At 34.8% G+C, this 14,504-nt stretch overlaps 1 protein-coding gene across 1 annotated transcript in view; it reads right to left on the bottom strand.

Annotated features, from left to right (window-relative positions):
- Positions 1–2,232: 2,232 nt before the first annotated feature.
- The window catches only part of LOC110113862 (mitochondrial import inner membrane translocase subunit PAM16 like 2), a 31,431-nt gene continuing 19,159 nt past the window's right edge, over positions 2,233–14,504 (bottom strand). The window contains exons 2-4 of the mRNA XM_020846572.1: positions 5,583–5,670; positions 3,279–3,409; positions 2,233–2,624 (exon numbers count right to left, since the gene is read on the bottom strand). Of these exons, the coding sequence (XP_020702231.1) occupies positions 2,493–2,624; positions 3,279–3,409; positions 5,583–5,670 (351 nt within the window). The 3' untranslated portion in view covers positions 2,233–2,492. The remainder of the gene's footprint in view (positions 2,625–3,278; positions 3,410–5,582; positions 5,671–14,504) is intronic.

Genomic DNA, 14,504 nt, shown 5'->3' with positions numbered 1-14,504 from the left:
GCTTATATTCAAATCATTAAAGATATGTATGCAGGAGCTATTACTTGTGTTCAAACACAAGGTGGATTGACCAAGTATTTCCCTATTTCGGTTGGGTTACATCAAGGATCAGCCTTAAGCCCATATCTTTTTGCTTTAGTCATGGATGTTCTCACTAGACATTTGCAAGAGGATGTACCTTGGTGTATGCTTTTTGATGATGATATTCTTCTCGTTGATAAGACTAGAGAGGGAGTTGAAGGTAAACTTGAATTATGGAGGTTAACTGGTTAACCTTAGAGTCTAAAGGTTTTCGCTTGAGTAGATCTAAAACAAAATATATATAGTGTAATTTTAATAGTAATAGACCTAGTGAGAGGATTGTGACTTTGGGCGATGAAGTCATTAATAAGAGTACATGTTTTAGAAATCTTGGATATATTGTTCAGAGTGATGGTGAAATAGATGGGATATTATCAGCAAAGTTCAAGTTGGATGGTTGAAGTGGAGGAATGCATCGGGCTTGTTATGTAATAAAAAGTACCACTCAAACTTAAGGAAAAATTCTGTAAGATGGCAATGAGGCTTGCAATGCTTTTTGGTGCCGAATGTTAGCCATTAAAAGAGAAATATAATACTAACTTAAGTGTGGCAGAGCTAAGGATGCTCAGGTGGATGAGTGGCTTTACTCTTAGAGATAGGATATGAAATGAGCATATTCATGAAAAAGGTTGGAGTAGCTCCAGTAGAAGATAAGATTAGAGAGTCGCTTTAGATGATTTGATCACATAAAATGACGACCTTTCGATGACTCGGTTAGGAAAGTAAAGGTATTATATTTGACTTATGTTAAGAAAGATAGAGACAGACCTAAAAACACTTGATTATAAAATATTAGAAATGATCTTTCTATATTAGATTTAAACGAGAATTTGACTTTTAATATGACACAATGGAGAAAAATGATTCATGTAGCTGACCCCACGGAGTGGGATAAATGCTTGATGTTGTTGTTGTCGTCGTTAAAATAATAAGCCTAATGACAAAATATTTGAATTAAATATTAAAGAAACCCGCAAAAAAATTATTGTATAAGATATTTGCATCAAATATTAAACACATAATAATGAATAAAACTCACTCAATTTTATCTAACTTTCACTACTAAGTAGTAAGTAGCTTACTGCATCTCTTTAGAAACAACCAACTCAGATGATATTATTAACAAAAATGGCTGGATTTGCTCATTTAGCATCAAGCTACTATTTGAACCTTAAAACTACAGCAACAATAATATGTCAAGATTGTTAAATAGATTTTAGGCTGCCTATCCACTATTTAATGCAACTTTTTATTTTTCTCAACCGGTAGTGTTTATTTGAACCTTAAAACTAGCCGTTGAAAGAAAAAAAAAATTTAAATTTACCATAATGAAATTATCATAAACTCATAAAGAATAAGCCATGATCTGATATATGCGCGTTCAGATTATGGGTGTCAAAAGGGTTGACAGGTCAAGTTCAGGTCGAACCCGAGTTGATTCAAGTCTAAACGGGTCAACTCAAACCCGACTAGGTTTTACAAACAAGTCAAGATTTTCAACCCAAACATGACCCACAAAGGTTACCAAATTGACCCGACCCAACCCGCAACCCGTTTGTAAAATGTGTGAAATCGCCGAAATAGTGCACACGACATCGAGATAGCTCTAGGGCTAATCGGTTGCGACCTAAACAACATAGACAGACGACAAACGTCGGGGTGTAGGGCATTTAAGTGGTTCGATCACAGGATGGGGTGGGTAGCAGGTTTGAGGCTTTGAACACATCCCGTGAGAGCGAGTTTGAGCACAGGCTGGCGGAGCCAACGCCTAAGCCGCTGCCGCTGAGGGCCTAAGGCGTGGCTGCTGACCGCGTCACCTACACGGGTTTGAGGCACGGGTTTGATCACATGATGGCCGCATTGCTCAAGTTTGAGGCAATGCAGGTTTGTCGGACAACCTAGGCGGACGCCAGGCGGGTCAAATACGGGTTGCTTTCGGGTTGTCATGTCAACCTGAAACCTAACCCAATTAAGAAACGGGTCAAAATCTCAAACTCAAACCCGACTCATATATTAAATGGGTTGATCCGAACCCAAAATTTTTTGGGTCAAGTTTGGATCAAATTTCAAATCGAGTCAGATTTTAGCACCCCTAATTCAGATTTTAAAAAAATTCTGAAACAGAGCACTTCCAAATTCTGCATTCTTTGGTTACCAAAAAAACATGATACATCAAACCAGCTAAATATTACAAAAGATTGCAGTTTCGTTTCATACACAGTGAAATTAAGATTTCCCTAATCCAAAGTAGCAGCAGATGATTTGAAATCCAGGAAACGATTATTCCATGTTACAAAATGAGCCGGCTATTTAAAATGCCTAATTATGAATTATATTAATCTAAAAGCTACTTCTTCTCATATTTTGTTTTTTTTTTTTCAATTTAAAAAATGATGAAAACTACATTTCATTCAACCTGTTCCTTGAGTACCTTCACCATTCTTCTGATATACAGTCTCTAAACATTCCTTGGCTCTATGAATTTTTGACTGAAGATAGAAGCTCCCCATCTTCCCATTTCTCTCAAACAGAGTATCGTACTTCTGAGGAAATAAAAAAACACACAGGAATTCAATATCATTTATCTCCAGAACAACTAACTAAGAAAATTCTGAGTAAGCTTAATTTTAATTAGGATGAACTTCAAAACTGTTAAAGTTATTTTAAGATGAATGAAATATACGACTAATCAATCAACAAACTATATTTCATCAATCTAAAAATAAATCGAACAGTTTTAAGACATCATAATCAAATTTGGTTAATATTCAGAACACATAATTAAATTTAAAAAATATATAGCTATGAATATCCCAAACAAATTTTGATCAACGTGAATCTCAAAGCTATTAAATTTACTTTGAGATGAGTGCAATCAAAATAAAAGTAAATTCAATGATTTTGATACTCATCCTAAACAAATTTTTAGTCAATACATCTTCATAACACCAAATTCAATTAGGAAAATTTTAGTTTATGATATTGTGGCCAAAATTTGATCAGGATGAATCTCAATAATGATTTTGAGATGAGTGTAAAATATGAGAAATCAATCAAAATTTATATTTAATCAACTACAAAACAAATCAAATGATTTTGAGACATATCCTAATAAAAAATTTGGTGTTTGTGTGTGTGTATAACCATTTTTTTTTCCATTCGATTAAAACGAAGCGAGCAAGGAAAGAAGGTAAAACCTGTAATACTTCCTCCCATGACGCATTTTCATGAAGTCCTAAGATTTGCCGGGCTTCTTGCTCGGTCATGGTTCTACCTGCTCTACGGATATTTTGTAGTGTTTCTTGGGCAACTCCAGTTTTATTGGCATCTATGAAGACCAAGGCAAAGATGAAGAGTCTTAAGGCATAAGGCCAGGAAACATGAATATCAATGTTTAGAGATCATAAAATGTTATAAATTTTCATAAAGTGAGGCAAAACTAATGGTTCAAATGCTACCAAACTACTGTTATAGAATTTGAGCAGGGAAGCAATTACAATTAGATCAATTCTTAAAGTTCATATAAACAATCATAAAAAAAGATGCAAATAAAGAATGTTTTGTGAGCTTATAACAATTCAAATTCATACTGATATAGGAACAGCTGAAATCAAAACTAAACACAACTTTTCAGTGAAGCATCAGAAAAAAAAAATATTATATTCAAATTAAATATAATATATTTTGAATACTTAAAGTTATTTGTTGGTTGCAAAATAAATTCAAGAAACTACAAACACGATCATGGGCGATGGAAGCAGCAAGGATAGAAACAGAGAAGACAGGAACGAAATCACAAAGTTGCTTGAATGGGCTTTGTGACGTGAATGTGAACGAATTAGGAAGATTTTTGGGATATTTTAAATTCTTAAAAACAACATATTTATTTTACTTCAAACCACTTAAAATTATAAAATTCATGCATTTCTTCTACTTTACTCTTCTAATACAACAAACAAAATAGCATCTATCTTTTCCAAATTCTTGAACTATTGATCAAACACTTGCAAATGACATAGTGTTAGGAAGGACTTGTTAGGACTTTGTCTTAAATATTTTTTTGAGGAACTTTTTTGTCTTTATTTTTCTTCAAAAGAAAACTTTGTAATAAAAGATTCTAGGCATTAATAAGGATCACTTGCCTATAAACATAGGTTATTTCAAGCTCCCTGAAGTTTGGGGTATTGAGTTCCTAATTTTGCGGTGAATCCCCATATTTGGAGAGGTGAGGAGGGAAGAAGATGATAATAGTGAAGTGTAAGACTTCACCACAATCGATCGCTAGAGCTTCTATACCTTATCCTCAAATATATTAGCCCTCTCGTCACAATTTCAATTGGTTGTCTATCAATTCTTGCAGCAGGAAATCCAAAACAGCAGCAGGAAGATTCATTCCTAGGATCGGTGGTCATAATTGAGTTCAATAGTCGGCCAAAATTTATTCTAGAAGGAACCAGCTCTGGCAACTGTCCAAAGAGACGAGTTGCAATTTTCTAAAGTAAGAGGTCCTCTGGGATAAGTGGCCATGGTAGAATTCCAGTTCTTCAAGGTCCTCGCAGCGGCTGGGTGGCTCAAATCGTGATCCAGCCGTATGAATGCATCAATCACCATCAACCAATAGCAGGAACAACGAGAACAGCAGACTTGTTGCTTAATATTAAGTGCAGATATAAAGTTTCCGATGGCTGGAAAAGTTCCAGCAAATATTGGGTGGATTCTTCTGTAGGCTGGAATTGAAGGCAGCCTTTGCAATCAAGTGGGAAAGTCACGGAAGGAGCTAGGCAGTGGTAAATCAAAGCCAAAGCACTAAACTATCATATTTTTTAATCCACAAAGCCTTCTACATCAGGATTGCTCGGATTTTTCCTTGTGCAGTTTCTTTTATCCTGAAAGCTTGCAGACCATTTGGCTTGAAACATGCACTGAGAATCAGACCAACACAGTAAGTTTGCTTTGGAACAGTTCTCAAACACCTATCAATTTCAAGATAATCCTCTTCTTGATCGATAAAAGCCTCTAATCAGTTGGCAGAGGGTTGTTTATAGGTTCTTTTAGTTGTCTAATATTAAAAAGGTTTTAGTCCCTTTTTATCCCAATTGTTTCGGTGTCAGCAAATCCTTTCTCACGTAAGGATCACTTAATATTTTCCACCAGACTCAAATCCCATACAAAGTTCTCAGAGCTGCGTGTAAACCAAACATAAAAACTAATTTGATGGACAACAAAACCCATGCTTCGCAGGGAAAAAGAAAAAAAAGATAAGCTGCACGCAGAAATAAGAATGAGACGATTTACTGTAAATTATATCACATCATTCCAAAGTTAAGAACATTAAAGGTGCACGGACTAGAATTTTATCACACTATTTCAAAGGATAATGTTTATTTATCCATTTATTTATTTTCAATAGTTAACTAATTACATAACCAAAGAAACAGTAAAATCTAAGAGATTGAATCAAAATGAAGAGCAGTCAAAGAAAGTGACGATAAGCAACTCACTTTCAAGTGCTTTACGATATGCTTGTAAGACAGCCCTTCCTAAAATTCCAGAGCCCATTATAAGCAAATTAGCGATAAGCTTTGCAGCCTAATCAAGAATGAATAAAAAAAATCAACAATAATCAAAGGAAAAATAGCCGCAATTGACATTAAGGAGAAAATTTGATAGGCAACGCCATACATCAATAAATTCAAAATCACAAAACAAATAAAGCAAAACATCTCAAATCATAACCAAAGCTAGCTTGACAAGCTTCCAATAGGGAACACCAAAAGAATTGCTCAAACCAATACTAGAAGTTAAAAAATCATGGATCCTGAATATGAAGTCCAGATATGTACAAACACTCTCAATTCATCTTCCTTAATACATGTTCGTGCAAAGATTCTGAATATTTAAAAAAAAATCTCAAATGAGTGCACTGATAGAATACATTAATGATTGTCTAAAATGTCTATAATTCAAGATAGCTATGTACTTTTGTTTGTACATTTTGTATTAGCTTAAAAAATTAGCTTCTATTTTTTAGATGCTTGCATTCTCTTCTAGCAGTCTCAAATGCAATCATACGGCTGTTGTGGATTACTAAACTATTACACAAACACAGTTCATATATGGGGGCTTTGATCTTGGGCTATCGAAATTGCTAGATGATAATGTTTCACTAACCGAATAAATACACTCATAAAATGGATTTCTTCAATTCTCATACACCACATTTGCACGTATGGAATGCTTTCTATTCTATATGAGCCAGCCACATCACCAACGCACAAGAATCAAGAAATTGAGATTTTATATGTGGATGTGTGTGGGGAGTACAGCATTACTCGCTCACAATGCACTGTCTAGATGTATATTGGGAAACCATCAACTGATGAACAACTGACTGTGCAACGGTGACATGATGGCCTCGTGGTTATTATGAACCTTTTATTTCAAAAGTGCAATTTAGTTCAAGATATACATTACAATATTTTGTCTAATGGTTTAGACAAAATTGGAGTTAGCTTTGGTTAGGCTACTTCAGCATTGGTAGACCATTTAACAATGCTTAATAGATAATAATACTAATTAAAGTTTGTTGTATTAAGGCATGCAAGTGAATCGGTTTAATCCTATATTGAATAGTTGAAAATACATTGGCATAAAAATATCAAATAGATGGCCCTCGCATAGGCTTAACCTTTTAGATTAAAAATAAATTGAATTTGACCACCGGTGTATCAAGCCCAACTTTAGCCCACCTTTGATTACTTTCCAAAAAGTGATATAGCTGATGGCTTGAATATAATCGAATTGTTCATAAATTTTTTGGCTCGCATGAGTCTTTAATGCTTTCTACTACAGTTAAATAAGGTTCATAATGAGTGATTATCACATACTGAGTGAATTTTTAATGCATTATACTTGAGGGGTGATGGCGTGAAAAGTTCTCAGAATAGAGCCAGATATTAAGGCATATACGAGAGAAATGATTAAGTCCAGCTTCAACTATTTAAAAATATATATTAATGGAGAAATAGTAAATGATTGGCCCTCACCTATAACATAAAGATTTTGGGTTAGAAATGAATTTAATCATGAGCATATTAGGCTAACTTTGGTCCCCCTTATATTACATGGTCCCTGACGTGCGGATAGTTTTCCAAATTAATCTTAATAACAAGCAAGCCTAGCTACATGACCTGCTTCTAAAAAAACAATTTATCTTCTTCAAAATAAATAATATTGATGAATCTTATCAAGTTTCACTTAGATTTCATCAATTGAATCTTCAATATTGACTTTTCATTTTTTTTCTTTAAAGAGCATGGAATAGTGAAATTAAACTTATCCTCATATATGTAGACAAGATGCAAGAGGCTTACTTAATCAGGCAATGCCCAAGTTCAAACAAATAAATATAAATGCTAAATTAATTGCATGGCAAAAATAGTCTCAGAGTGCCGACAGAACTTGAGCATAAGGATTTTCTTGAGCCAAATATTTGCCACACAATACTTTTCGAGGGCCTAAAGAATAAGAAAGATGCGTGCAAATGACTTTGATCATGTATGTGAACAACATCTACACCACAAGGTCTAATGCTAAAAATGCTTGAAAAAAGTAGCAACGAGGAGGGTGGACCTGCTTTCAAGGAGCTTTTATAGTCTCCCAAGAGACCATCCACATTGAAAGGTTTAAAGTTCAGGTTTCTAAGGTTATTGTGCAGACTTAATTTAGGATTTAACCAAAAGTAATCCTAATTTTTAATGGATTTTTACCGGAGGCTATGATTTTTTAGAAGGTAAAGAAAGTGTAGAACATCTACATCAATAGATATTTAGCCATAATTTTAAATTTTAAATTCAATATGAGTCTCTTGCTTCGATCCATTCTTTGCTTGATCTATATGCTTGTCTTATTAATTTTGAATTAGATAAAAATATGTGAGATTGAAAAACAGTATTAGATAAAATCATTTCAAGGTTCCATCGTGCCAACAAAGAAGACATCAAATGAAGTCAGGTGTTTGGTGTAGCTTAATGGCCAAACAATTACAACAAGTTGGACAACAACCATTAATGAGAGAGAGGGAGAAAGAAAAAGAGATAACTAAAGATAGGTGGAAGGATGGCTTGAGTGCTCCATTGGCAAGGCTAATAAGTAAACAGGTGGTCAGTGCTACAACACAGTAATCACTTGTATGGTCATGAGGCAAGGGTCCTCTTTTACATCTTTAGACGAGGATTTTTTTTTTTTTAATTTTACATAAAATTTATAATAATGATATATATACAATTTCTTAATTATTAAACATTTATCTATGAAGCAGAAACATAAACACAAAGATACGGACGCGGCAATACAATACGCCATAGACACTATTTCATTTTATAAATTATTAATATAAAAAATATATACTATTTTTTACTAAACTTGTAGTAGGATGAAGAATAATATCATTAAAAAAAACTTTAAATTGATAAAAGAAAAACAAACATAATTAATAATAAAAGAAATACTTTAACAAATGATAGAACACAAAAAATGAGAAAATCTTATAGTAAAAGAAGAAATGATATTAACAAAAAGCATAAATATATTAGAACATAAAATTGAGAAAATTTTGCTATAGTTAAAACCTTGAATTTAGTATATGACTGCTTCAACACAATCTTATAGTAAAAGAGTAAAAATCTAAAGAATTAATACAAAAAAAAAAAAACTCAAGAGATTTGAAGCCAATGTCGAAATTGAAGCAACTAAGCCTCGCTCATTCAAAGTCATGCCACAATGGTAAGTGTATGCAGTCGAAGTCCTACATCAAAGTTGAAGTAGTGCGCACACAAGTAAATCAAAGCCAGTTGAAGTCGAAGCTAAACCTCACTCAAAGACCACCGAAGTCTAAGTCAAAATCAAAGTTATGTGCTTCCAAGTAAGCTAGAGTCCGTCAAAGTCAAAGACAAGACTCACTTGAAGCCCGTTAGAGTCAAAGTCCAGTATTGAAGTGAGGCAGCATTTCAATTAGAGTCGCTCAATTTGCTGAGCTAAGGCACGTGATAAAAAATCTCTCAATGACTCTCACTCTCGCTATTATAGAAGGAAAAGAAGGACAAGACGAAATTTAAACGAGTTAATATTTTTACATAAATTATATTTTTTTACCGAGCTACTATATTTGTATGTGTCAGGGTGTATCCCCTATTTTCGCAACTTATCCAAAGTGATTTTTGCTCTTAAATGGACCCACCACAATATTGGACATGTCAGAATCATGTCCATGTCCGACACTAACGCAGAGGACATGTAAATGTGTTCATGCTTCATAAAAATTTATGTATTAGCAAAACATTAGAAGGAAATTAATTTATGTAAGAAAAATAATTTCCTAGCAATTTATAATGTTGGAATCCTCGCGACATGCTCTCTATGTTCATGTACCTTCTAGAGTTTTTTTGCATATCATTTAAATAAGTGTCTATTAAATTATCCTCATCCTAAATATAATGTGTGGGTTGTAAACATGCATTTCTAGGTACTAGTATCCAAATGCGTGTGATTGTGTTAATAAATTATACTGTTGGAATGTTTGACCCCGTACATGTGGTTGTCATAGATGTTAAGATCAATACTAATATGTGAATACTTGTCAGGATAGAAACTCATCATACTTAAAGAAGTGATTCCCTATAACTTAATGCGTGGTGGGAACATGTTTCTGCTTTGGCAAGCGGAAACACAACTCTAATTGATAGAGTGGGTATGTGGGAGTGTAATAGTTCATGGACTTATGTACCCATGTCATGCTTCTTAAGTTAGAACACTTTGCCAGCATGCCAATGAAGAATGAAGGAATGACTGAATGGATGGATGACTAAAAAATTGTTTGATCCCCATATAAACTATTAATCTAGTAGAGAATGAAATTTGTTAATAAAAAAGCCTATTTAGTTAGAATCTATAGAACAGTATTTTTACAAATTGTAATAGCCTAATTAACTTTGTGATCATATAAAAAGATTTCTGGCTAAGTCGCAGTTTTTGCACTCACTCATATTAAAATATTACAAACTGGTTGAGTACTACTTATCTGTGAGGTCATTAGTAGGGCTAATTATTCTGTGCGGACAACGGACGGAGAGAAACGTCCGAATTTGATGGGCTTTTACTACCCTTTTGCAAAAGGACAGCAATTATTTAATATTTATTAAATAATTGAATATTTGTTATGCTTTTACTGCGTTTTTGCAAAAGGACAGCAAAAGCAAACTCATAATTGAATATTTGCTGGCATTTTACTGCTCTTTTGCAAAAGCGCAACTATATGTTGTGTTGGTGATCTCATAGTGCTAACTTACGGTTGAAGTCAGATAGTTTCACTTTTAAGTTTCTGTATGAACAATTATCATTGCTGAACTTGTACAAAGCTTATGGTCAAACAATTGAAAGATTTTGCCCTTGATTATTTTAACACTTTTATTTTTATTTCGTTTGTTGTTAATACATATGGATTTAATGGATATGCATGTAAATCTGGCCAATTTCATTGGAGCATAGTAATTTTCACAATATTAGAGTTTAAGTATTGACACTAAAGAGTTTTAATAGATTAACAGTATTATTGATGAGTGACGCAATTCATGTAGGAACTCCAAAAGATCTTCTGGCACAGCCTTTGAACCATCAACAATAGAATCAAAGATTTTTTAATTGATTTATAACAACGGATGCAGACGGAAGTATGGATATCCTATGGGTGAGGCATTAGCTTTTATGGGAAAACAAAATCCTTTAGTGGGTGAGAATTGGGTCTGATAGATCAAGAAGAATTTGAGGCTCTAAGAGTTTCCGAGCATCAAAAGGTGGTTTTGCAGCTTTCATACTTGTGAGTGATGTTAATGTGTTGTGGACCTCTAGGTGCAAGGCTTTTTGGAGTAGAGGTAACAACTATTACTTCAGAAAAATTTCGTGGTGGTACTTCTTTTGAAAAATATTTTCCACCTAAAGTGAGAAGACAAAGTAGGGATGAGTTTACTTCCATTCAGCAAAGAGACAAAATAGTGGCACAATATATAGTTGAATTTAACTGTCCAACTAGGTTTGCACTAGGGATTGTAGGAAATGAAGATCATTAGACTAGACATTTGACTAAGAAATGAATTGGGAAATCCTAGAGGTTCTAGCAAGGCATGAACTAACAACCTTTTCTGTTATGGTTGGTAAGGCACTCCACTATGAGAAGTTGAAGGCTCAAAAGCCAAAAAAGATGAAAGAGAAAAAGAAAGTATCACCTAGCTTCAATAAACGGTTGAAGCATCAAAGAAATAACAATAAGTTCAAAGACAACTCTAAGTAGAAAAGGATGTTTGCCAGTTCAAGTGTGAAAGGCTTTAGAGTAATGAGACAAGCCATAAAGCTGATCAACGTCAAATAATTATTTGTCGTTGTTATAATCTCAATCAACCAGTTCATATTTAAAGATATTGTACTACAAGAGGAGAGCTGGAGAGAAGCAAAAGCAACCTTAAAAGCCTCAGCATTAACAAATTTGAAAATTCTATGATGCTTGCATTGATTTGGAAGGAGGCACAAGGTTAAAATTCAGTTGCTGAAGGTACTTTATTAATTAATTATCTTCTAGCTAGAGTACTAATAAATATTGTATCTACTCGTTTTTTTATATTAGCTTCTTTCGCATTGTGCTTGAGTATCGTGCCTGAATTATTAGAGCACCTTTTAGTTATCTACACCTGGAGGTTTTCCATTTGTGGCTACTCAGGTAATGAAGACTTTTTTTTTTTGTGACGAGGACGCACTGTCCTTAAGCCAGTATAAACCCCGGTCGACCTAGCGTGCAATCCACACCAATTTACACAGGCCAGCACTTAAGGCTTTCATTGCTTGTCAAGGGATTCGAACCAGGGACATGGGCTTTGCCCAGCCGGCTCTTCACCACCCGGACAAGTAGCGGTGGGTAATGAAGACATTTGATAGTGAAAATTGGAGACAATGTATTACTCATAGATTTAATTATCCTCAACTTTGTGATTTTGATGTAATCTTCAGCATGAATAAGCTATCCACTTATCATGCCTCAATCGACTGTTTTAAGAAGGTGATTATTATTAATAGTTTGACACTTAATACAATTAATTTCTGTAAATTTCTAGGGTTAAATAAAAACTTAGGTGATAAGGAAATTTCAAAAAATAAAAATAATTAAAATTTCAATATCAACAATTCCCATCTTAGAAAAAAATGAATGAATGAAATATAAATATTATAATAAAAGATTTAACATAAATTTATAATATGCAATTAAACGAATGTTAAAAGAGAAATAATGCATAATTAAGAAAAAGATTTAGAGATCAAACAGGGCAAAGAATGATATTGAAGAGAGAAAAAGTAGGTCTCCAGGTCAATTGTAAGTCAAAAAAGCCTAGCTTGCCTAATAACGCCTCAGAAGGCTTGGGAAGAACCATGGTATATCCCTTTTCAAACAACCAGGGCCCCAAGATCAAATTTGGCCCAAAGGAAGCCAAAGAAAGTGCAATCAGGTTACACCTAGCCTGGGCACAAGCCCATACAGTTGCAGCTAGCTACACCTGGCTCGAGCAAGTACACATCCCCCTTTAACATGGAAATAGGCAAATCTAACCGCCAACACCGGGCAACACTAGCTAAACACCACCATCCATCAATAATGGTGCAAAAAGAGAATTTGTACACCTCTCCTTGGGGTAATCTCGTGGATAAACTTGATTTGATTGATTCTTATTGATCCATATAAATTGACCTTGAATAGTGATCTAGATCTTCTAATCATTACTCGGAAAGAAGATCCACGATGCCTTCTCTTTTCTTGATTGAAGTATGGTGAGGAAGAGTGCCCACCGTTCCTCTCCCACTCCGGCAAGGGGAGTGGTGGTAGGAAAGCATCATGGAATGGAAATTTTTGGAAGGTAAGGATTCAAATATTTGTGAACAAGCTTTGATGGATGCCAAGGTTTCTTCTGACGAACCCGAGCAGAGCATCGTCACTGCTGATGATGATCGCGACTCTTCATTGGGGTCCGATTGAAATGCTTGTAACCCCGAACTATTTGTCTGTATCTTCATTCAGCTCGCATGATATAGGCAAAGGGGGAGGGGGTCAAAATATTTTAGGTTTTAATTTTTGTTGAGCTTCTAAATTCAGCTCATTAATGCTAAAGCTACTACTTTTTCAGCTCATAATTTGCAATTAATTGGGTTCATTCCCCCCTCTCTAAATGGCCCTTTGGTTCCCCTTTTTGTTGTATGTTCCTTTCCCCTTCCCTGTGTCTCTTCGGTTTTCCCTGCCTAGTTGTCTGTTCCGGTTCCCCTAACTGGTTCCCTCCCCTGGCTGCTAGTTCCGATTTCTTGTACTGCCCCTTCGGTTTCTCCCCTGGCTTCTTGTCCCGTGGCTGCTTTACCCGGCTTTCCATGTGATTTTTTTCGAGTACCGTTCTGGAATGATTTCTAGCCTTTCATGTCCCTAACCTGATTGGTTTATTTTGAGGTGTTTTATGGTTTGTTTTGGCTGCCCTACCTCCCCTATATATGTTAGATGCTTTGTAAGCAAGAGAGAGTTTATAGAGAGATTTTTGGAGCAAAAAACTTAAGGGTTTTTTCTTCTTTGGAAAAGCTTGCGAGCTTGTTCCGTTCTTCTTCTTCCTTCTTAGGAAAGCTTGCGAGCTTGTCCTCCATTTCGTCTCGGCTTCTTATCTCCTTCTCTACGCAAGTTCGACGCCACCTGTATCTTTTTTCTCAAAGAAACACAATTTTAGGTGTTTATTTGTATATAAGTTTGTAAGAGTCATTTTTTATAATATAAAAGTTATAATTTGTCGTATTTTGAGTATTTCGTGTATGTTCTTATTCTCCTAGAAAGTCTCTTATAATTTGCTTGCAAAAATTGGGGTCTCCCTATATTTTTACTTGCATCAATTTGGTATCAGAGCCTAGGTTTGTGTCTTCCTAGGTTTTTTCGTGTCTTTTTAGGTGTTTAAAAAAATGAAAAAAGATAAAACAGTGATCCTGTGGTGGATGAAAATTAGTCAGAAGATCTCAAAGAAAATATTCCTATGGACAGATGGATTCCGACGAAAGGAAGTTCAACAGATCCCCTATAGAATGAACTATATAAGCTTCAAATGAAAATGCACGTGTACGAAAATTTATGTGAAGGAAAAGAAGCGTCTGCAAGAACAGTTTAAGCAAGAACGAGATGAGATCTTGAAGAAGTGCGATGCCTAAATTCAAGAGCTAGATGTGATGCCTTCAGAGCAAACTCAAGCATCATCAAGAGATGAGTTTTTTCAACCGGAGGAGAATTAATATAGGCAAGGTTTAAAATTGCGTAACTGCGCCTCGAGGCGGTTTTCGTCCGTGAGACGAGGCGTAAGCCTCGA

This window comes from Dendrobium catenatum, unplaced genomic scaffold (assembly GCF_001605985.2).
Source record: "Dendrobium catenatum unplaced genomic scaffold, ASM160598v2 fragScaff_scaffold_1595, whole genome shotgun sequence".
NCBI classification, from domain to species: domain Eukaryota; kingdom Viridiplantae; phylum Streptophyta; class Magnoliopsida; order Asparagales; family Orchidaceae; genus Dendrobium; species Dendrobium catenatum.
This window is presented reverse-complemented; position numbering and strand designations above follow the sequence as displayed.